The sequence below is a fragment of the Myodes glareolus genome, chromosome 11 (assembly GCF_982192425.1).
Source record: "Myodes glareolus chromosome 11, mMyoGla1.1, whole genome shotgun sequence".
NCBI lineage: Eukaryota > Metazoa > Chordata > Mammalia > Rodentia > Cricetidae > Myodes > Myodes glareolus.
The window spans coordinates 69,385,981-69,410,028 of NC_142036.1; the positions used below are offsets into that span (position 1 = coordinate 69,385,981).

General features: G+C 45.6%; 1 protein-coding gene, 3 non-coding genes and 1 pseudogene across 5 annotated transcripts in view; 4 read left to right on the forward strand and 1 right to left on the reverse strand.

The window, feature by feature from the left end:
- Snx6 (sorting nexin 6) overlaps window positions 1-2,159 on the forward strand; it is a 42,874-nt gene extending 40,715 nt beyond the window's left edge. For both annotated transcript variants that reach the window (XM_085697636.2, XM_085697637.2), the window contains exon 14: window positions 541-2,159. In XM_085697636.2, the coding sequence (XP_085553762.1) occupies window positions 541-594 (54 nt within the window). In that variant the 3' untranslated portion in view covers window positions 595-2,159. The remainder of the gene's footprint in view (window positions 1-540) is intronic.
- Window positions 2,160-7,144: 4,985 nt separating this feature from the next.
- On the forward strand, window positions 7,145-7,308 carry LOC148120527 (U1 spliceosomal RNA). Its single transcript, XR_015739352.1, has one exon. It is a non-coding gene; the product is annotated as a U1 spliceosomal RNA (small nuclear RNA).
- Window positions 7,309-8,404: 1,096 nt separating this feature from the next.
- On the reverse strand, window positions 8,405-11,072 carry LOC148120528 (histone-binding protein RBBP4 pseudogene; annotated as a pseudogene).
- Window positions 11,073-16,599: 5,527 nt separating this feature from the next.
- Window positions 16,600-16,763, forward strand: LOC148120529 (U1 spliceosomal RNA). The gene has a single exon (XR_015739354.1). It is a non-coding gene; the product is annotated as a U1 spliceosomal RNA (small nuclear RNA).
- A 4,643-nt stretch (window positions 16,764-21,406) lies between these two features.
- On the forward strand, window positions 21,407-21,570 carry LOC148120530 (U1 spliceosomal RNA). The gene has a single exon (XR_015739338.1). It is a non-coding gene; the product is annotated as a U1 spliceosomal RNA (small nuclear RNA).
- The last annotated feature ends 2,478 nt before the right edge of the window (window positions 21,571-24,048 follow it).

Here is a 24,048-nt window from a genome sequence, read left to right on the forward strand (position 1 = left end):
TTTGGGGGAGTTGTGGCAGGAACTCTATGGAGTCCTGGCTAAGCCCCACTTTTTTAAAAGTCAGACTATGTAAACCATTAATACTGGTCTAGGTAGAAATTTATTTGGTGAACAAGCTTGGTTGTTTGTGTCTTTAAACTGTCATAGAATGTTTCTAGCTGGGCAGTGGTGGCGCACGCCTTTAATCCCAGCACTAGGAAGGCAGAGGCAGGTGGATCTCTGTGAGTTCGAGACCAGCCTGATCTACAAGAGCAAGTTCCAGGAACAGTTCCAAAACTACACAGAGGAAACCCTGTCTGGAACAACAAACAAACAAGAAAAGTACTTCTAGAATTCTGACACCAGAATACAATTTCTTTTCTCTTTTCTTTCTTGGTTGCTCAGAGATGCCTTTGGCGGCAATGGGTAAACCCGTGGTGCCCAGACATACATGCAGGCAGAACACCCATACATGTCACACAACTATAAAAATTATTTATGACTCTTTCAGGCTATTGGGACTAAAGACATTGATGGTTGATTTTATTTCCTCCCTTCTAGGGCAACCTCCAGTTGCTGCAGAACTGCCTTGCAGTTTTAAATGGAGACACATAGGCCACACTGCCTTCTGCTGAAAAGGGCTGCCTTCAAATCTCCTTTGATTTCTTGCTGATGTCTGGCATCTAAGCTCACTGGGAACAAGAGGAACAGCTGGCGGGTGCATCAGCCTTTCTTCTGAGAGACAATGGAGCAGCAGGGCTCACTGGCCCCAGGGCAGTGGCCTGCCACCCGCACTTGACCTTCCAAGAAGCCCAAAGTTCAACTCTTTTCTTTAAATCGCCTGTCTTAACCATGTGTGTTTCCTCCTTTCCTTTGAATCACTTGTCCAGTTTTAACATTCTCAAGAGTCCCTTGATCACACAAGGTAAACGTTGCTTTCTGGGTTTTGTTTTTGTTTTTAAGCATCCTGTGCCCTGAGTTCTTTCATGTATCTATGTAAAACATCTTAATGAGACTTACTTTGAGTTAATGAGCATAGACGTTTTGGGTCTGTTTCTGTGAGCTCTATAAGTATGGTTGATCTCTGAAGAAAAGCAGATGCGGTAGTATGTTTGCCTTAAATTTGTGGACTAAACCAATATTGTGAAACGCCCAGCGATACCAGTGGCGTTTTAACTCCGTGCTCCTTGTATCGCTCTGGAATTTGGGGTAGTGATAATAAATCTACTCCAGTATTATGCTTTACAGTGCAGGGTTTTTGTTTTCCTCACCTTGTTTCTTTTGAAATGGCCAATTGAACCATGTTCACCGAATGCTTTACCATAGGGCGACCTGGTCTTCCTGGGTGCACTAAACAGAAGGGGCAGCTGGACAGAGGCAGACAATTGGCATTTCCTAATGATGCAGAAGCATCATTGTTCACTGGATCCCGTCCCTAGCTCAGCCAGTTGGCTGAGAGACATCTGTCAACCAAGCTCCTCCTTAGTTTACCATGGCAGCCTATCCTGGCATGGAGGGAAAGCATCCTGCTAGCAGAAAGAGCTCTTGAGTGTGGGGAGGGAAGTGGATTCCCTGGGACGAAAGTTGGTTTGCAGCTGGGATGCCGAGGGCCAGTGGACCCGTGTCACGCATGCCCGGTCTTTTCCATGGGGCAGACGTGATCATCGTTCCCAGCGTAAAGTTAGGGCAAATGGACTTCCTGTCTTTTTCCAAGTCCTCCCCTATTTGGGAAGCCACGAGGATTTGAGCTGATCACCCCTGGAACGGGTTCCTAGTTTGTTTACAATTTTCCAAACCGTCCCGAAGGTTGCAGGTCCCCTCGCAGGCGGTCGCCCTGACCCACCCACCCAACCAGCCTTTCTCAGTGCATGTTCTCTTGCCTCGTGCGCTGGTCCGTGTCCTCTCCGACTGACACTTCCCCGTCCTGTTCAGAGTCGGTTTCCCTGTTGTTGACCGAGAGATCCTTTCCGTCCTTCCTGTATGTGACTTTCGATGTCTGCCGGTGGTGAGTGCAGGCCCAGGATCCCCTACTTCTGGACTTGGTCCGGCCCTTCCCAGCTGCCCTTGTGGCCACAGTCCGGTTTGGGCAAGATTCTCAGTTCTCTGCTATAAAGGACATGTTGACCTACCTCACAGGGGTGTTGTGAGGGTTAATAAATGTTGGTTCCGTGCTTTGGAAATGTGAAGATGCTGTGTAAATACAGGGGCGGCAGAGGGCCATATTGTCCGATGTTTTTCTTCCCCATTGCTTACTGTGTTTTATCAAAGCGGTCTCTTTGACGGGAAAGAAGTAGAACGCACCCCCTTAGCCTCTGGTGTGGCTTTTCGAGACAGGGTTTCTCTGTTTAACAGTCCTGGCTGTCCTGGAACTAGCTCTTGTAGACCAGGATGGCCTTGAGCTCACAAAGATCCACCTGCCTCTCCACCACCCCACCTGTCTTTATATTTTGGAAAGAAATTTTAGTTTTACTGCTTAAGGATGCTTTTATGTGACCACTGTCTGTGTGCCACCTGTGTGCAGTACCAGAAGAGGTGGGTTGGGGGAAAGGAGGGCATGGGGTCCCTCAGAAGTGGAGCCTCGTTGTTGGTACTGAGAAGGGAACAGAGGTCTGAGGGAAGAACGAGTCAGGGCACTCAGTTGCCAAAACATCTCTCCAGCAGATGATAGATAGGCAGGCAGACAGACAGACAGACAGATAGATGCTCTGTGTAGCATTGTCTGACCTGGAACTCACTCTAAATCAGGCTGGCCTTGAATTCACAGAGATACCTCCCGAGTGCTGCTGGTGTCGAAGGCATGTTTAAATCCCTGAATGTAATGCACGGGCTCTCTACATGCAGTGACGGTCAGAGGATGACACCTGTGAGTCTCATACCAGGTGGACGATGGGGATCAAACCCAGGCTGCCAGCCATGACAACAAGTGTGCTTACCTAAGCCGATTTGGCAGGCCCTGGATCCGTGGTTGGAGTGCCTCTTGTGGGGTGGGGATGGATAGCAGCAGCAGTACGGACTAGCCAGCGGGCCTTGGATGAGGTCGCTATAACATACAGAATGAGTGGACAGTGTGCCAGGGTTTCTCACCAACACCTTGAAAAATAACATGTAAGGGGCTGGGGAGATGGTTCCGTTGTTAAGAGCACTGGCTGCTCTTCCAGAGGTCCTGAGTTCAGTTCCCACCAACAGCGTGGTAGCTCACAGCCATCTATAGTGGGATCTGATGCCCTCTTCTGGCGTGCATGCCTACATCCAGATAGAGCACTCATAAACATAAAATAATGTTTAAAAACCTGTAGCTGGGCACTGTAGTGCCTGCCTGTAATCTCACAGCGGGGGGGGGGGGAGGTGGGAATCGGTGCTGTGAGTTTAAGGCCAGGCAAGACCACAGGGGGAAACCGGCCTCGGAAAAACAAGGGAAACTATGTGTGGTGGCATACAGCTTCAATGCCAGCTGCAGCAGGTGCCAACTCTGAGTTTGAGGCCAGCCTAGTCTATACAGCAAGTTCTAGGCTAGCCACGAGCTACATAGATGCTGCCCCCTAACCCCAATCCCCACTCCTCCCCCAAATGGTTTGGGGGCAGCAAGGTGGCTCACAAGGTAAAGGTCACTGCTGTCAAGTCTAACAACCTGAGTCTGATCCCCAGACTGTACGGGGTAGAAGGAGAGAACCAACTCCCGGAAGACGGCCTGGACACGCTCGCTGTGGTACCCACACATGCCCACGATTGGATTCAATGAATGAAACCCAAAGCAAAAAGAATGGGGCACACTCAGGAAAGTCACTCTGTGCCTGAAAAACAGGTCATTGACTAGCTGGCTGCCTGTCCCTGCAAACATAGCCTCTCTGGACTCACTGCTGTGGGGGTACACTGAGCCTTTCCCTGTCATCCCGGAGTCGAGGGAGGGGTGGCGCTAGCGGTCGCCAGAAGCGACCAGAAGCAGACTCTACCTACCTGGGAGGAGGCATAGGATGTGAAGCTGAGCAGTCAAAGTGGCCTTTGACAGCGCGTTTGAAGAAGGGCCGACTTGCTGACTTCTTCAGCCAGTGAGGCTGGAAGAGTGAGTGTGAAGAGTCCAAGAATAAGAAAATAAGAATGCAGATTCCAGAAATAAGAATGTAAAGATGAGGAAATATAAAGTTATAAGTCTAGGAGAATGAGAACAGACTATCAGCAGCTTTCTCAGTAGACTAAAGATCAATCATCCACAGTGAGCTATTTTCTCAGATGCTTAAAAGGCCTCTATCAGCCTCGGTCATTTCATTTTACAACTGGCTGTCTATTTACAAGGTCTGAGCTTCTCTCTGCAAACTGAGAGTAGTATTCTGGCCATCCTTGATGAACGACAGATGAGAACTGAGTTAGCCTTTAGGAGACAGAGATACGTGACCTCTGGGTTAGGCACTGTCTCTGCTATGGGAAACTGGCATCATTAAAGGGGAGGCATGGGGCTCCAGTATACACTGCCTGGAGGTGCCAGGAGAAACAGTGGGCAAGAACAAACACCTCTAACTAATGAGCTCTGATAATGGAGGTCATAAAGTATTGCAGTCTGTTTCTGAGTTTTACCTTGGATAGTTTGGAGAACTTTCTGCTATCTTCTAAGTTCCCAGACTAAGAAACAATTATTATTATTTATTAACCCTCTGATATTACTAGCAGTCCCTTTTTCTAACTAATTGCTAGACATTTGTTTTCTTACATCAGAAGGAAGGTTATGGTCTTTCTTGGAATCCAAATCTCAGTGGGCACTTACTCGGTGCTTCAGATGAGCATAGCATCTGCCTATGGGACATCAGTGCAGTTTCAAAGGAAGGAAAAGTGGTGGATGGATGCTGCGGAGCAGAAGGAGTTAACAGAAGACTGGTGAGGCCTAATGGGCTGTCACTCAGAGTGGAGTGAGAACCTTTGAAAGAGAGGGGACATGACTTATATACAAAATAAATGATTAACGCCACTGCACCGAGAACAAAAGGAAAATCAGAATCTAGGAAATCAGTTATGACGTACTACTAACCATCCACAAGACAGTAGCGTGGACAAGGCTGGGAGAGAAGTAGTTGATCACAGATGAGATAAAGAGAAAGAATTTAAAATTTTAATTAGAGCAACTCAGAGAGAATAGGTTCGTGGAACTACAGAGATACTCAGCAGTGAGGAGCGCTGGCTGCCTTGCAGAGGACCAGGGCTCCCAGTACTCACATGACAGCTCACAATCAGCATAGCTCTAGTTCCGGGGGCCTCTGTGGGCACTATCCATACAGGGTAAACACAGCCATACATTCAGGTAAAACGCCCATAACACTAGATGGATGGATGGATGGATGGATGGATGGATGGATGGATAGATAGGCAGACAGATGATAGATGACAGACAGACAGACAGACAGACAGATGATAAATAGAAGAGACAGAGGGAGAGAAAGATGAATGAATAAAACAGTTACCATAAGACAAAGAGAAATGTGATAATAGAAAGTTCCGAGGGAAAAAAAATGAAAACTAATCCAGCAATCCCTCCTTGCATACTTTCACTTTTCAAGATTTCATGACAAAAAAAAAAAAAAGAAAAAGAGAAAAAGAAAAAAAGAAAAGAAACAGAAAAAGCAGGCTTTGGAATGGAAGGGAGACGAGACACTTCTTGAACTCAGAGTTGTATGGTGGAGCATGTCACCCCAAATCCACCTTTTTCCAATTTTTTTTAAAGATTTATTTATTTGGGCTGGAGAGATGGCTCAGAGGTTAAGAGCACTGTCTGCTCTTCCAAAGGTCCTGAGTTCAATTCCCAGCAACCACATGGTGGCTCACAACCATCTGTAATGGGGTCTGGTGCCCTCTTCTGGCCTGCAGGCATACACAGACAGAATATTATATACATAATAAATAAATAAATAAATAAATAAATAAATAAATAAATAATTTTTTAAAAAAAGATTTATTTATTTATTATTTGTACAGCATTCCTTCCATGTGTGCCCAAATACCAGAAGGGGGCGCCAGGTCTCATTACAGATGGCTGTGAGCCACCATGTGGTTGACTGGGAATTGAACTCAGGACCTCTGGAAGAGCAGTCAGTGCTTTTAACCACTGAGCCATCTCTCCAGTCCCCTTTTTTCCTTTGGAACGACGAGCAAAATATAAAGAGGTGGCGAAGAGCTTTCTGTTGGGGTTTATTTAACCTTGATTGAGGGTAACTAGAAGTGAGCACCTCGGACAGGAAGGACTTTTTTCTCTCACCCAGGATGTCGGAAGAACCTCTGCAGTGCTGTGAAGCAGCCCACCTACCTGTCAAGTCGGTTGCCCGAGCTCCAGACCTCAACCTGATTTCCAAGTAGAACAGTGGGGAGGAGGAAGACTCGGGCAGGCTCTTTTGAAATTTTTATTTCCTGGCAGATATAAAAGCCAAAAGCTGTTTTAGTTGGGGAAAATGGGTCGATATTCTAGGCCAGAACTGTCACCCAGCAGACCCCACAAGGTGACTCAGAAGCTGAGGGAGAGCCAGGCTAGCCTGGGGCCAAATAGTAAAGGAAAAGAAGGAAGGAAGGAAGGAAGGAAGGAAGGAAGGAAGGAAGGAAGGAAGGGAGGGAGGGAGGGAGAGAGAAAGGAAGGGGAAAGAAATCATTCCTCCAACGTATGCCAATGGTCTGGGGTCAGTTAGAGGGAGTGAGAGGGCGAGCACGAGGTGGCTCCGCGGGTAAAAACTGCTTAGAGTTACAACCACGCCTAATGACCTGAGAGGACTCCCCCGGGCCCACGCACCAGCCGTCCGGGCCTCCCTCCACTCCTCTCCCCCGCCGCTACGAAGAGAACGTGAAGAATCAGGACGAGTAGGTCCGGACAGTTCTCTCGGGTCTGCTTCGCAACTGTTAAGATTCCAATGTGAGCCGCTGTGGTCAGTTTAGTGGCCCCGGGGAGAGGAGAGGAGGGGTGAGGGAGGGAGAGGGGGCGTGGCGTATGCAGATGATCTGTCGCGCAGAGGCTGCCGGTCCGGCGGTGTCGGCGGCGCGTCCCGCGCGGTGACCGTTTCGGGTGGGGCGGATGGATGCCCGTGAAGAGCTCTGAGGGCGGCACGAGAGGGCGGCGAGGCGGCGTCGCGAGGGCGGTGACCGTTGCTTATAAGTGCGTGTGTGGTGAGGGAGGGCACGGTCGGGGCGCGAGCAACTCATACTTACCTGGCAGGGGAGATACCATGATCACGAAGGTGGTTTTCCCAGGGCGAGGCTTATCCATTGCACTCCGGATGTGCTGACCCCTGCGATTTCCCCAAATGCGGGAAACTCGACTGCATAATTTGTGGTAGTGGGGGACTGCGTTCGCGCTCTCCCCTGGAAATGCTGTTGAAAATAGACTTAGTATTCAATAGTACCTTGTATATTCATCCTTTAGTACGTCTTACCTACCCTTACCTATTGTAATAAGCTGTTGAATCTCTAAGTAGGATTGTTTGCTTGGTATTTAATAGGACTTGCTACTTTGCTACTGTTTATGACGTTTTCTGCCCGCTCATCAGCGTCACATAGCCCATTCATTCAGCCGGGCTGTTTTGTATTTGTAGTGGGAATCTCGCAGTTAAATTTGACATTAGAACGAAAGAGTTGTTTTTCTAAAGGTATTTAGACTGTGAAGAAATCCTTGTTTGAAATAGTGATGGGTAAGGCTGTACAGAATGAATGCCTTTAATCCCACACTTGGTAGGCAAGGCAGGAGGATCTCTGTGAGTTCGAGGCCAGCCTGGTCTAGGACAGCAGGACTGTTTCACAGAGAAGACCCTGTCTTGAGAAACAATAAAATAATACCTGTAATATTTTTAAAATAAATATATTCGGGGTTCAGTCCGTCGAGACTGGACTTCCCTGCTGCCTCAGACCCCAATTACATCCTGGAATGACCCTCTTCTTTTGATCTTCCCGCACGTTTCATGCTCAGCTGCTGTAATTCGGGGTGTGTCTGTCCCAGACCTTTCCAATTAAGTTAAAATCCAGCACTTTCTAATGAGAAAGTTATAATCATGTTCTTCCTGAGGGTCTCAGGTCCGTCCATCCATCCCTCAAGTCGGATGACTACCCAGCCTGGCAGTTAGTTCCTATGTAGCCCTGGCTGTCCCAGACTCACCCTGTAGACCAGCGCAGCCTCCAGCTCAAAGAGATCCTCCTGCCTTTGCCTCCCGAGTGCTGGGACCTTTGCCTATTTGCAACCGTCCACATACGACAGCTACACATCATAATTCGATTCATTAATGACGTTTCCATACGTGCACAATGTATCTCAACCGTGTTCACAACTTGCGTCACCCTTGTCCCCCTCACAGTCCTGCAGATTCCCTTCCTCTTCCCAGCCAGCCTCCTCCACTTAACATTTTTTTATATTTTTTATTGCTTTTATTGAGCTAAATATTTTTCTCCATTCCTCTCCCTTCCTCTCCCTTCCACTCCTACCTTCTCCCCATGGTCTCTATGCTCTAAATTTACTCAGGAGATCTTGTCTTTTTCTACTTTCCATGTAGACTAGACCTTCTTAGGGTCCTCACTGTTGTCTAGGTTCTTTGGGATTGTAGGCTGGTTTTCTGTGCTTTATGTCTAAAAGCTACTTATGATATTTGCCTTTCTGGGTCTGGGTTACCTCACTGGATATGATGTTTTCTAGATCCATCCATTTGCTCGCACATTTCAAGATGTCATTATTTTTTCTGCTGTGTAGTACTCCACTGTGTAAATGTACCACATTTTCCTTATCCATTCTTTGGTTGGGGGCATTTAGGTTGTTTCCGGGTTCTGGCTATGACAAACAATGCTGCTATGAGCACAGTTGAGCACATGTCCTTGTGGTACGATTGAGCATCCTCTGGGTGTATATTTTTCTTCTTAAGCTATATCCCCAAGTCTTTCAGATTCTCCAGTAAGTGGCCAGAGTGGAAAAGGAATAGAGAGCCAAGTGAAGGTGTCCGAGGCAGAAGTATAAATATTGCAAGGTGTCATCTTACAATATTTATAGAAAAATAATCACACATAATAATGCCCTATCTCTGAAGCCACTTTAGACCTGGGCTGTTACTAGAAAATTGCCGAAGAAAAATTTAAATATAAGTCTGTGGCTTTGTTGAATTAAGCCCCCCAGTTAAGATTTTAGAAAACACCCATGGTTTGGGCTAATAGTATTGTTGGTGGCACCTATTGTAGCGGGATAGCTGGACAAGTCTGTGTCTCAAGACAGTGTTAAATCCATCTCAGGGTTCAGAAGAAAACCAGGGGAGTCTAAATCACAAGTGCAGACATGTCGAGGATCCTTGTCCTTCTGGGTCCACGCTTCCTTCAGGGTTTTCATCATTGTGAACATTCTCTGCCAACTGCCACACTTGCATGATATTGTCTTCTGATACAGAACAAATTACCCAAGGTTCATATATCTTGAGAAATCAGATATCTTGGCAGTGCAACCACCATGAATAAACAGCACTCTGGTGGGCCATCTTCTGCGTCTTCTGGGGACTGTTCTTCTCCAATCTTATTCAAATCCCACACATCAACCTACGATCAGTACCGCTAGACACCAAAATAGTTTCATTGTGAGGTGACCACTGAACTTGAAATATTTCATCCTTATGTGATTCAAAGGAATGCAACTTGAGTTTCAGATTTCTCAGATCCCACAAGGCAACAGTCTTGTCAGCTGATCCTGTGGCAAGAATAAACTCACTGTAAGGATTGAAAGACAGGCAGTTCACTTCAGCAGTGTGAGCATCGACTGAGTGGCTTGGCGTGGAAGTATTGTTTGAACGAGTATCCCAAATCATAAGTTTCTGGTCATCAGCAACTGACCCAAACAGAGACTCGAGGAACAGTTGCCAGGGAACGTCCTCTACTACTGCCGCATGCCCTGTGAAGATGGTCTTTGCATCCATCTACCACTTTTCCTTCCTTTGGAACTGCACTGATGTCCCATAGGCAGATGCTATGCTCATCTGAAGCACTGAGTAAGTGCCCACTGAGATTTGGATTCCAAGAGAGACCATAACCTTCCTTCTGATATCCGCTGAGATGCAAATCTGGGTTGCACTCTCCAGAAGGGTCTGGTATAAAAGGATGCTTTGTGTAGTCAAAAACAAGCACGTCGATGAACGGAGTCTTTGTTGCAATGATGCAAGGGTTCTGGGGCATGTACCGAGCTCTGTTTACTTCTCCTTCATGGTTGATTGTGATTTCTATTTCAATTTTCCCGCTGACTGAGCCAAAACCTCCAAATTCTCCTTTTTCACTGTCATAGTGTGAAGCGTCAAACTGAGCATCGTCATTAGGGAGCTGGACACTGGCTGTCACCAGGTGGTTTTGTTCATCCGATGTGTGTGTTCCCAGGACAAGTTGATAAATGCTGAACTCTTTCCCCCTCAGGCCTGGTAACATCTGGAAGTTCAACTGGGCCACTCCAGGGCATGGCTCACCACCAAATCATAAAGAAAAGGGGTGTTTTTCTTCCATATTTTGTACTCCTTGTTGATCACACGTTCTTTGACCGTGTCGTCAACGGTTTCCTTGTCAGCCATGGCGGCAGGCGAGCCAGGACGGGTTGGGGGAATCCTGGGGTCGAGCATTGCAGGAGGGAGGAGGAGCAGACGGTTATCAGTGTTTTTGATCTTGGCCATTCTTACAGGTGTAAGATGGAATCTCAGAGTTGTTTTGATTTGCATTTCTCTGCAAAAACCAGATGTTTGTAGGTGTGTGGATTGATATCCGGTCTTCGATTTGGTTCCACTGGTCCACCTGTCTGTTCTTATGCCAATACCAGGCTGTTTTCAGTACTGTAGCTCTGTAGTAGAGTTTGAAGTCAGGGATTGTGATGCCTCCAGAAGTTCCTTTATTGTACAGGCTGGTTTTGACTATCCTGGGCTTTTTGCTTTTCTATGTGAAGTTGAGTATTGTTCTTTCGAGGTCTGAGAAGAGTTTTGCTGGAATTTTGATGGGCATTGCATTGAATCTGTAGATTGCTTTTGGTAAGATTGCCATTGCCTTGTTAATTCTATGTACCCAAGATCATGGGAGATCTTTCCATTTTCTGGTATTTTTTTTCAATTTCTTTCTTCAAAGTTATTTTGTTAGAGTTACTCAGCGATATTTTATGCTATTTGTGGCTATTGTGAAAGTGACGTTTCTCTGATTTCTTTCTTTCTCGGCCCATTTATCATCTGTATAAAGGAGGGCTACTGGTTTGTTTTTTTTTTTCGAGTTAATCTTGTATCTTGCTACATTACTGAAAGTGTTTGTGAGTTGTAGAAGTTCTTTGGTAGAATTTTTGGGGCCACTTCTGTAAACTATCACATCATCAGCAAACAGTGAGAGTCTGACTTCTTTTCCAATTTGTGTCCCCTTGATCTCCTTTGCTGTCTTACTGCTCTGGCTAGGACCTCAAGAACAATATTGAATAGATATGGAGAGAGGGGACAACCTTGTCTTGCTCCTCATTTCAGTGGGATTTGCTTTGAGTTTCTCTCCATTTAGTATGATGGCTTGCTGGATATTGGCTGTTGGCTTGTTGTATATTGCCTTTATTATGTTTAGGTATGTTCCTTGTATCCCTGCTCTCTACAAGACCTTTATCATGAAGGGATGTTGTATTTTGTCAAAGGCTTTTTCAGCATCTAATGAGATGATCATGCGTTTTTGTTCTTGCTTTTTTTTCCAGTTTGTTTATATGGTGTATTACATTGGCAGATTTTCATATGTTGAACCATCAAGTCGGATGAAGCTGACTTGATCATGGCGGATGATTTTTCTGATGTGTTCTTGGATTTGGTTTGTCAGTGTTTTATTGAGTTTGTTGTTATTGTTGTTGTTGGGTTTTTTTGGTTTTGTTTTGTTTTTTTTTTTAAACTTTATTTAACTTTATTTCATGTGCATTGGTATAATGATGTCAGATTCTCTTGAACTGGAGCTACAGACAGTTGTGAGCTGCCATGTGGGTGCTGGGAATTGAACCCAGGTCCTCTGGAGGAGCAGTCAGTGCTCTTAACCACTGAGCCATCTCACCAGCCCCTTTGTTTTGTTTTTGAGACAGGGTTTCTCTGTAGCTTTGGAACCTGTCCTGGAACTAGCTCTTGTAGCCCAGGCTGACCTCAAATTTACAGAGATCTGCCTGCCTCTGCCTCCCGAGTGGCTGGGATTAAGTGTGAGCCACCGCCTGGTTTATTGAGTATTTTTGCATCAATGTTCATGAGTGAGATTGGTCTGTAATTCTCTTTCTTAGTAATGTCTTTGTGTGGTTTGGGTATCAGGGTAATTGTAGCCTCATAAAAAGAGTTTGGCAATGTTCCTTCTGTTTCTATGATATGGAACAATTTGAGGAGTATCGGTATTAATTCTTTTTTGAAAATATTGTAGAATTCTGTGCTGAAACCATCTGGTCCTGGACCTTTTTTGGTTGGGAGACTTTTGATGACTGCTTCTATTTCTTTAGCAGTTATAGATCTATTTAATTTGCTTACCTAGTCTCGATTTAATTTCAGTAAGTGATAGTTTTCCAGAAAATTGTCCATTTTCTTTCAGTTTTCCAATTTTGTGGAGTACAGGTTTTCAAAATTTGACCTAATGATTCTCTGGATTTCCTCCATGTCTGTCCTTATGTCCCCTTTTCTTTTCTTATTTTGTTAGTTTGGATATTTTCTCTCTCTCTCTCTCTCTCTCTCTCTCTCTCTCTCTCTCTCTCTCTCACTGTCTCTCTGCCTTTTGGTTAGTTTGAATAAATCCTTGTCTACTTTGTTGATTTTCTCAAAGAACCAACTCTTTGTCTCATTGATTCTTTGTATTGTTTTCTTTGTTTCTATTTTGGTGATTTCAGCTCTCAATTTGATTGTTTCCCTCCTGTCGAGTCCTCCCAGGTGAGTTTTCTTCTTTTTGTTCTAGAGTTTTCAAATGTTCTGATAACTCACTAGTGTGGGATTTTTTTTCAGCTTCTTTATGTAGGTATTTAGTACTATGAACTTTCCTCTTAACACTGATTTCACTGTGTCCCATAAAGTTGGGTATGTTATGTGGTCATTTTCATTGAATTTTTTAGGAAGTCTTTAATTTTTTTCTTGACCTATTGATGATTCAGGTGAGCATTGTTGAATTTCCATGTGTTTATGGGCTTTCCCGAATCACTGTTGCTAATTTTAAGCCATGGTGATCCGATAAGGTACATGAGTTAGTCCAATTTTTTGTATCTGTTGAGGTTTGCTTTGTTACCTAGTATGTGGTCAGTTTTTGAGAAGGTCCCATGAGGTGCTGAGAAGAAGGTATATTCTTTTCTGTTCGGATGGAATATTCCATAGATGTCTGAAGTCACAGAAGTCCATTTGAGTCATAACATCTGTTAGTTCCCTTATTTCTCCATTTATTTTCTGTCTGACAGACCTGTCCAGTGGTGAGAGTGGAGTGCTGAAGTCTCCCACTATTAGTGTGTGGGGTTTAATGTGGGATTTAAGCTCTAGAAGTGTTTCTTTTACATATGAGGGTGCCTTTGTATTTGGGGCACAGATGTTCAGTATTGAGATTTCCTCTTGATGGATTTTTCCTGTGACTAATACGAAATGTCCTTGTCTCTTTTGATTGATTTATTTTGAAGTCTATTTTGTTAGATATTAGGATAGCTTCACCAACTTGTTTCATTGGTCCATTTGATTGGAAAAAATTTTCCCAACCCTTACTCTGAGGCAATGTCTGTCTTTGAGGTTGAGGTGTGTTTCTTGTATGCAGCAGAAGGATGGATCCTGCTTTCGTATCCAAACTGCTAGCCTATGTCTTTTTGTAGGTGAGTTGAGTCCATTTATATTAAGGAATATTAAGGACCAGTGACTGTTAGCTCCTGTTATTTTAGTTTTCGTTGTTGGTGATGTTATTTTGTGTGTTTTTACCTTCTTTAGGATTCGTTGCTGTGGGATCATCTATTGTCTGTGTTTTTGTGGATGTAGCCAGCTTCCTTGGGTTGGAGTTTTCCTTCCAGTACTTTGTGTAGGGCTGGGTTTGTGGCTAGGTATTGGTGAAGTCTGGTTCTGCCATGAAATTCTTGTTTTGTCTGTCTATAGTGATTGAAAGTTTTACTGGGTATAGTAGTCTGGCCTGGCACCCGTGGTCTCTTAATGTCTGCATAATGCTTGACCATGACCTTCTGGCTTTGTTTCCAATGAGAAGTCAAGTGTACTTCTGATAGGTCTACCTTTATATGTTACTTGGTCTTTTTCCTTTGCAGCTCTTAATATTCTTTCTTTATTCTGTATGTTTAGTGTTTTGATTATTATGTGGTGAGGGGACTTTTCTTTGTTCTTTCTTTTTTCTTTTCTTTCTTTCTTTTTTTAATCCAGTCTACTTGGTGTTCTGTAAGCTTCTTGTATCTTCATATGCATATCTTTCTTTAGATTGGGGAAGTTTTCGTTTATGATTTTGTTGAATATATTTTCTGTGCTTTTGAGTTGAACTTATTCGTCTATCCCTGTTATTCTTAGGTTTGGTCTCTTAATGGTGTCCCATATTTCCTAGATATTTTGTGTTAACATTTTGTTAGATTTAATGTCTTCTTTGACAGATAAATCTATTTCCTCTATTGTATCTTCAGCGCTTGAGATTCTCTCTTCCACCTCGTGTATTCTGCTGTCTATGCTTGCATTTGTGATTCCTGATCATTTTCCATAATTTCATAATTCCCTCATTTTGTGTTTCTTTATTGTCTTTATTGCAGTTTTCACATCTTGAGTAGGTTCTTTCATCTATTTGAGTGTTTTTTTTCTCTAGGTTTTCTTTAAGGGATTTGTTGATTTCTTCCAATTTTTTGTTTGTCTTTTGTTCCATTTCTTTGAGGGAATTTTCATTCCCTTAAAGGGCCTCAAACATTCCCCTAAAGCTATTTTTTAGGTCATTTTCTTCTGCTTCATCTGTATTTGGTTGTTCAAGTCTTGCTGTTGTAGGGTCACTAGTTTTTATTGGTGTTGTATTTCTCTTTGTGGTGTTGAGTGTGTTCTTACCTTGTCTATCCATCTTTTCCTCTGATTGGTGTAGTTCGGACTCTGTCTCTGGTGATCAATCTTCCAGGTGCCAGCGAATCCAAGGCTCAGACAGCTGCTCCTCGTGGTGCACTCAGGGCCAAGGTTCCAGTCACCTTGGAGGTCACTCAGCACTCCCGGAGGTCGCTCCTCTCCGCAATACCCCGGGGAGTCCATCAGGTCTGCTCCCAAGGAGGTGGCTTGTTTGGGACTGCTCCCACTGAGGTCGCTGCCTTGAGCCTGCTCCGTCAGCGGTAGCTCCCCTATACCTATCTGCTCCTGTGGAGGTCACTGCCTCGGGCCTGCTCCGGCTGAGGGCAGAGGTGGCTGACTCAGGCCTGCTCCTACAGACGTCCCTGGCTCGGGCCTGCTCCCTCAGCAGTTGCTCCCTTGGACCTGCTTCTGTGGAGGTCGCTGCCTCATGAACTTATTGAATACTATGGAGGCCGGAAAGATGTCTCAACAGCTAAAAGCTGTTGTTGATCTTGCAGAGTACCCAGGTTTGGAAGCCAGCATCCACGTCAGCTGGCTCACAAACCTCTTCCGGCGGCTTCCCTCTTCGGCCTCTGAAGGTGCCTGAAGTTCGGTCCTGGAACTCAGACTCACTGGCACCTGGGAGAAGTCGCTACCTGGATTTCATGACTGAGTATGACGGAGCGCCTACCCCACTTAACATTTTTAAATTTTTATGTGTATTCACGTGTGCCATACCTTACCTATGTACAACGGAACCGTGAATATCAGAAGAGGATATTGGATCGGATGGAGCTGTGAGCTGTGGATTTCGGATCGGAGATTCTGTGAGCTACCAGGTGAGCGCTGGGCACGGAACCCCGGTCCTCTGCAAGAGCAACCAGCGCTCTAAGCTGCCGAGTCATTTCTCCTGCCCACTGCTCCACTTTCGGGCCTTCTATGTCTGGTTTACGGGCTTGTGTCTTCGTTTGTTTCGGGTCTGTTGGCTTTGAGACAAGATGTCACTGGGTAACCCTGGCTGGCTTGTAAGTAGAGACGGTAGACCATCGGTAGCTAGCTCTGAACTCACAGCGATCCGGAACCGTCAGAGTGTTAGGATCGATTAAAGGGGCCGTGCCGGCTAGTAGCAGGTCAGCTTCACCCGAGTTAGTGCCATGTGAGTGGAGCCTTGAAGCTCGGTTGAGAAAGGATCGGGCTGAAGGCTGGAAGCCCGAATGGGGGAAGGCCCAACCAACGACGAGAAAGCCCGGCACGAGCAACTCCCCGAGTGTAGTGGACGACGGCCCACAGCCAGGATCCTAAATTTAGGGTCATCCTAGGCTACAAAGCGCGGTCGGAGAGACCCTGTCATCTTCGCGATCGCCTGGTGCGGAGGTAAAAGGTTTAAAAAAAAAACAAAAAACAAAAACAAAGCCGGGAGAGGCGTGGCGTATGCAGATGGTCTGTCGCGCAGTGGCTGCCGGTCTGGTGGTATCGGCGGCGCGTCCCGCGCGGTGACCGTTTCGCGTGGGGCGGATGGGATGCCCATGAGGAGCTCGGAGAGCGGCATGAGAGGACGGCGCGGCGGCGTCGCGAGGGCGGTGACCGTTGTTTATAAGTGCGTGTGTGGTGAGGAAGAGCACGGTCGGGGGGCGCGCAACTCATACTTACCTGGCAGGGGAGATACCATGATCACGAAGGTGGTTTTCCCAGGGCGAGGCTTATCCATTGCACTCCGGATGTGCTGACCCCTGCGATTTCCCCAAATGCGGGAAACTCGACTGCATAATTTGTGGTAGTGGGGGACTGCGTTCGCGCTCTCCCCTGGCTTATTCTCGTTATAAAGAAAGAGCTTTTTCTACATTGTACTGTGTGTAACTAGTTTTTTTGCTGTCCCTCGGGAATGTGTTTCGCCTTTATTTTTGCCTTCTAGCCTTAAACTTTTCAAGCAGGTTTTTTGTTCCTCTGCTGTGTGCTTTACAGCCCAACTTTGTGGCTCTTTACAGTATTGTTTGCCGACCGTCGGCGTTCACATTGGCCAATCATCCCCCCCCTGAGTTTAAAGGTATTTAGACTGAAGAAATCATAGTTTAAAGCCGTAATGGGTAAAGTGGTGGTGATTGTACAAATCCTGACACCTGGGTAGGCAAGGCAGGACTGTTTCACAGAGAAGACCCTGTCTTGAGAAACAATAAAATAATAACGATAATTATAATATTTTTAGAATAAATATGTTCGGGGTTCAGTCCGTCGAGATTCGTCCTCCCTGCTGTCTCAGACCCCGATTACATCCTGGAGTGGCCCTCTTCTTTTGATCTTCCCGAGTAACTCAAACCGCCAGCACCCGCCAGCACTCGCCAGCACGTTTCATGCTCAGGGCTGTAATTCTAGGGTGCGTTTGGCCAAGATCTTTCTAATAATACAGTTAAAATTCAGCACTTTCTAATAAAAGTTAAAACCATGCTGAGGTTCTCAGGTCCTTCATCCTTCAAGTCGGATGACTTCCACTCAGCCTTGCAGTTCCTGCACCGGAGGACCTCTCTTCTGGCTGGACTCTGTATGCTCGTGACAAACACAAAGCTATCTAAACCAGGGTAAAACATGCGTCAAATGCATGCCCCTTAATCTCATACTGCTGCGTAGGGCTTTAAAACTTCTCAGCCAGCTGTGGTTGCCATGCGTTAGTGTAGTTCTAGGCCACCTGAGTGACAGGGACAAGACACAAGAAGGGAAATCAGACACACACACACACACACACACACACACACTATTATATATATATTATATTTATATATATAAATTTATTTGATCTCTCACGTAAGATGTGGCACAAGCTTCAAGGAAGTGTGCCCGCTGAGGTGTGTGTGTGCTGTAATTCTCGCATGGTGCTTAGTAAATAAAGAACAAAAGGCAAACTTAATTAAGCAATTAAGACAGATTCAGCAAAGATGGGATAAGAAGAGATAACTGCCTGTAACGTCTTGAGATTGGTTTTGGGGAAGGTTTGAAAAGGAGTTAGAAACATGGAGGAGAAGGAAAGAAGTTCTGCATAGATGGTAAAAATATAAAAAGGCGGTAGACTGTGTGACTGTTTACCACAATCGCTTACCCTTAGCTCAAAATGCCATGAACTCATAGCCTAGATAAAGATTTATATCGAAACTAATGCCCAGCCATGTGTAGCATGACCAACCGCAGACTCACACTGGAGACATCTGTCTGATGAAACTCTCTTCTCATGTATCTGATAGAATGATTCTAAGAATAATCTGTATTACATGAAAAAACAATACATATGCTGTTAAGCAATCTTTTCTGTATAAGGGATGAGCCTCATGCCTAGTAAAGACGCATTCAAATGCAATTTGAGTCTTGGGTCTGTTTGTCATTTGCCGACTCCCTACCCACCTATTCCCGAGACCCTGTCCCGTCGGTCCCAGTGCTCCGGCTGAGCTGGTCCTTCGCAAACAATTCTCCCTAAGAATTACATTTATAATGTCCAGTCTCTCTGTATTTGGAAATTTCAGAGAAAATATTCCATTATCTATCCTATCTTGGTGAGTCAAAAGTTTTGTACCTAATTTACTTCCTATCATAACTACAGAGCGAGAACCAGGACAGGCTCCAAAACTACAGAGAAACCCTGTCTCAAAAAAACCATAAAAAAGAAGAAACCTATGTACAGCATGTTTTTTTTAAATTTATTTACTTATTATATATACAGTGTTCTGTCCGTGTGTATGTCTGCAGACCAGAAGAGGGCGCCAGATCTCATTACAGATGGTTGTGAGCTACCATGTGGTTGCCGGGAATTGAACTCAGGACCTTTGGAAGGGCAGGCAATGCTCTTAACCGCTGAGCCATCTCTCCAGCCCTGTACAGCATGTTTTAACAACAACAAAAACCCTTAATTTTGTAACAATGTACAAAAATATCTTATGCAAGAGTAGACACATATATCCAGTATAAAAAATAATCTTAATTTTTGTATCAGTATAAAAAACTCCATATCAGTGTAGAATATTGAAGACTAGTAGTTGTTCTTTTAGCTCAAAAGTAGACTCAATGATCTACCCTTTTATCCTATCATTTCTTCTTCTTTTGTTTTTGCTTTGTTTTGTTTGTTTGTTTTCAAGACAAAGTTTCTCAATAGCTATGGAGCCAGTTCTAGTTACCTGATGAAATCATGAACAGGAAACTACATAAACTCCATTTCTAGAATTAGTTAGTACTCTATATGATCATTAATATGACAGAAATTATGCATGTATAAACATATAATAGTCACATACTCACACATATGTATGTGTATATATATGTATGAGTGTGTGTATATACTATAAATTTTGAGATAATATTTATACCTTAACCCCTTATCCTCTGAGCATTTTTTTTTCCAGTCTCAAAAGCTGACTTCAGCACTAATGTCAACTCTTCCAGGATGTTGAAGTTTCAAGTCTTTTGTGAAAAACCACAGTCCAGTTCTGACCTGCTGGCTTCAAGTTTGAAACATAGGTCCATCCAATGCTTTTGTTTTTCACTTTGGTAGCAATTAACTCCAGTGACCGATCCAAGGTAGGGGTCACTCTACAAGTGTGGCGACCCGTGACCCCAGGGGTAAAGAGGCACTACCAGGGCCAGAGCCCCCAGGGCTGGGGGAATTAGGCTACACGTCAAAAGCCTAATCTCGGGTTTTTTGATTTAGCCTTTTTATTTTTTTTTTAATCCATTGGTGCCGAGCATTGATCTCACACGCTGGGCATGCCCTCTCTCACCTAGCTATGTGTAAATTCCTGCCCAAGTTCCAGTTTTGTTGTTTTGAGACAGGGTCTCACTGTAGCTTTGGCTGGCCTAGACCTCACAGAGCTCACCACACACCCGGCCCTCGAGTCCTAGTGTGTCATTTCTGTTTTCTATTGTTTGAGGCAGGATCTCACTGTGTAGCCTGGCTGTCCCAGAACTCATTCTGTAGACCAGCCGGTCTCCAACTCACAGAGATCCTCCTGCCTCTGCCTCTCGACCGTGGAATTGAAGGCGTGAGCCACATTTGGCACGAGTATTAGTTTTTTAATTAAAATTCCGAGAGCATTTTACCTTCCGCGCGGGGGGGTGGGGTGGTGGAGAGTACGGAGGGGGATCAAAAAGTGTCGTGAGCATGATTTTGTCGTTGTGACAAAAATTGAACATGGGTCAAGTCCCCAAGTGAAGGAAGCGACCAGAGTTTCCTTTGCCTTTTTGTTGCTGGGTTCCGTTTGTTGGTCCGTTGCTGACGTTTCTGATTTTTCAAGACAGGGTTTCTCTGTGTAACACCCTGGCCGTCTTGGAACTCGCTCTGTAGACCAGGTCGGCCTCGAACTCACAGAGATTCGCCTGCTTCTGCTTCCTGAGTGTTGGGGTTATCCTTTGCCTATTTGCAATCGTCCGCATACGACAGCTACGTCGATTCATTAACGACGTTTCCATACGTGCACAATGTATCTCAACCGTGTTGTTCACGACGTGTTGTTCACTCTCTTGTCCCCCTCACAGTCCCGCAGATACCCTTCATCTTCCCAGCCAATCTCCTCCATTTAACGTTTTTTAAATTCTTTTTATGTGTATTCACGTGTGCACGGATTCGTGCATGTCCGAAAATGATGTCGGATCGGGTGAAGCTGGAGTTGCAGATGTTGTGAGCTGCCAGGTGAGCACTGGGCACGGAAACCCGGTCCTCTGCAAGAGCAGCCAGCGCTCTAAGCTGCCGAGTCATTTCTCCTGCTCACTGCTCCACTTTCGTGCCTTCTATGTCTGGTTTATGGGTTTGTGTTTTCACTTGCCGGTCTGTTGGCTTTGAGACAAGATCTCACTGGGTAGCCCTGGCTGGCCTGTAACTAGAGATGGTAGACCATCGATAGCTAGCCCTAAACTCACAGCGATCCGGAACCGTCAAAGTGCTGGGATCGACTAAAGGGGCCGTGCCGGCTAGTAGCAGGTCAGCTTCACCCGAGTTAGTGCCATGTGAGAGGAGCCTTGAAGCTCGGTTGAGAAAGGATCGGGCTGAAGGCTGGAAGCCCGAATAGGGGAAGGCCCAACCAACTACGAGAAAGCCCGGCACGAGCAACTCCCCGAGTGTAGAGGACGACGGCCCACAGCCAGGATCCTAAGTTTAGGGTCATCCTAGGCTACAAAACGAGGTCGGGGAGACCCTGTCGTCCTCGCGGTCGCCCGAGGGGGAGGTAAGGGAATGTTAAAAAAAAAAAAATGCCGCGCGGGGCGGGACATATGCAGATGAAGTGTCGCGCAGAGGCTGCCGGTCCGGCGGTATCGGCGGCGCGTCCCGCGCGGTGACCGTTTCGCGTGGGCGGATGGATGCCCGTGAAGAGCTCGGAGGGCGGCACGAGAGGGCGGCGAGGCGGCGTCGCGAGGGCGGTGACCGTTGTTTATAAGTGCGTGTGTGGTGAGGGAGGGCACGGTCGGGGCGCGAGCAACTCATACTTACCTGGCAGGGGAGATACCATGATCACGAAGGTGGTTTTCCCAGGGCGAGGCTTATCCATTGCACTCCGGATGTGCTGACCCCTGCGATTTCCCCAAATGCGGGAAACTCGACTGCATAATTTGTGGTAGTGGGGGACTGCGTTCGCGCTCTCCCCTGGTCTTCCGGTTTCAAAGTCAGAAAACGATATAGCCCTTTATTTTAGTAGCTTTTCTTGAGAGGAGTCCGCGTCTTATAGGCACAGCACAGAAGAGGGCACCGGATCTCGCCACCGATAATTGTTTTTCGCTGGATCTCTCCACCGGCAGTTGTTTCTTGCTATGTTGCTGCTTGAAAATTGGATTTAGTCTGGAAGTGTTGTAACCAGTGCTTTTAGTCACTGAGCCATTTTTCCAGCCTGATACATAAGTTAGTAATCACGAAAGATTGGAAAACTTAGCCAAGATTTAGGTATAGGGAATAGGCAGCCTATTCCCATTTGCTATGCAGGTCGGATTTTATCTATTAATAGGGCAAAGGCACCACTGACCGCTCCCCACCTGTCGGTTAATTTGGGATGAGCTAAGCAATCAATGGTTCTAATAAAGGTGAAGGAAAGGTTCGACGGCAGGCAGGTGTGTCCAGCTGCTTCCACACCATCTGGGACATAATAGTACAACTTTCTGAGGCTCTAGGCCAGCTAAGGCAATCCAACCAACCAATCCTCACAAACAAAAGATAAATTAATGGCTTCGCCTGGGACTGGAGAGGTGGATGGTTCAGTGGTTAAGAATACTAACTGTTCTTCCAGAGGACCTGGGTTCAATTAATTCTCAGCACCCGCATGGCAGCTCACAACCGTTTCTAATTCCCAATTCCAGGCTCTCCAGCACCCTCTTCTAGCCACCACAGGCACTACGCACGTGTGGTGCAAAGACATCCATGCAGGCAGGCAAAACATCCATACACACAAATACTTTTTATAAACTTGGAGTAAGACTTTCCTTTGGTCTGCCAGCTCACAAATAACAAAGAGACTTATTAATTATGAAGGCTCGGTCTGGAGCTTAGATGTGTTCCTTAACCACACTTTTACATATTAATCTACGTTCAAGGTCCACTTGGCATCACCTTGCACCTCCTGTTTGCTCCAGTTCATCTCCCGCGTGCCTCTTCCTTTTCTCCCTGGAAAACACTATACCTCCTGCATATTCAGCTTTCTATTACACCAACCACAGCAAATACATCTTCACGCAGTGTATTAAAATCTCACAACAAAAACTCAAGAAAATTAAACTACAATTGATGATACCCTTTTTATTATTTACTTTAACTGTAGATTTTCCATGTAGCCCAGACTGGCCTGGCCTGGGCCTTCTCCTCTCTTCTTTCTTCCTTCTTTTTCTTTTTTCTTTCTTTCTGGCTTCCTTCTCTCTCTCTCTCTCTCTCTCTCTCTCTCTCTCTCTCTCTCTCTCTCTCTCTCTCTCTCTCTCTCTCTCTCTCTCGTTGGAGGGTGTCTCAAAGTTTCTAACTGGCCTGGAACTCTATGAAGACCGGTCTTGCACTGGGTTCACAGAGAGCTCACGAAGATCCACCAGCCTTTGTCTCCAAACCCATTAAAGCTGAGTTCAGCCCTTGAAACTCACATGGTGAAAGGAGCAAATGGATTTCTACAAGCTGCCCTCTGGCACCCACCCAAAAAATGCGGAAAAAATTAATGTACGATTTGTGTTTTAATTAATAAAACAATGAATTTTTTTTTTATTCCCTAGCCTTGGTGAAGGGATGTTGCGATAGGTTCGGGCAGAACATGGTTTAGCATTGCTGACCACCGGTAGAGGAGCTCCCGCTGCCTAAAATTTTGTGTTAGGAATCCAGATTCTAGTTCATACTTTTGTGGGGAATGCTTTATCCACTGAATCATCCCTATCGCCCCTACCCAGGCCTCGAGACCTTGAAAGGTTTTCTCTTCTTCTCTTTCTCCTTCTTCTCCTTCTCCTTCTTTTTTTTTAACTTTAAAATGTATCAAATGTAGTCGGGCGGCAGTACAAGGGAGGCAGAGGCAAGAGGATCTCTGTGAGTTCGAGACCAGTCCCGTCTACAATAGCTATTGCCAGAACAGGCTCCAAAGTTACAGCAAAATCCTGTCTCGAAAAACCAGGGGGGAAAAATGTATCAAATGCATATATGGGTGTTTTGCCTGCATGTATTCCTGTGCAGTGCCCACCGAGGCCAGGAGACGGCCTCCGATCCCCTGAAACAGAGCATTGTGCGTGACTATGTGGGTGCTGGGAATCGAATCCAGGTCCTCTGGAAGAGCGGTTCTTAACCACGAAGCGTCTTGTGCATACACGTCTTGTGATGTGTACACGGACAGAACGCAGTTTCACAGCTCTTTTTCCGTACTTACAGTCCTTACAGCCGTCTGAGTTCCTGGAATCTTGGGCGGGGAGGTTGCTGTAGATCATCCATCTGCAGTGGTGCTCACAGTTACGTATTGTCAGCATTTTGACGAGCTGTGGATCTCTGCACTAACTGCTATGTCAACGTGCTGCGGAGATATCTTTCTCCGACCAGTCAGTTGAGAACAGCACGGATCTTCTATGTATAAAATATAAATATTTAGAAAGCAGTTGGACGGCATGACCATTTAGCACA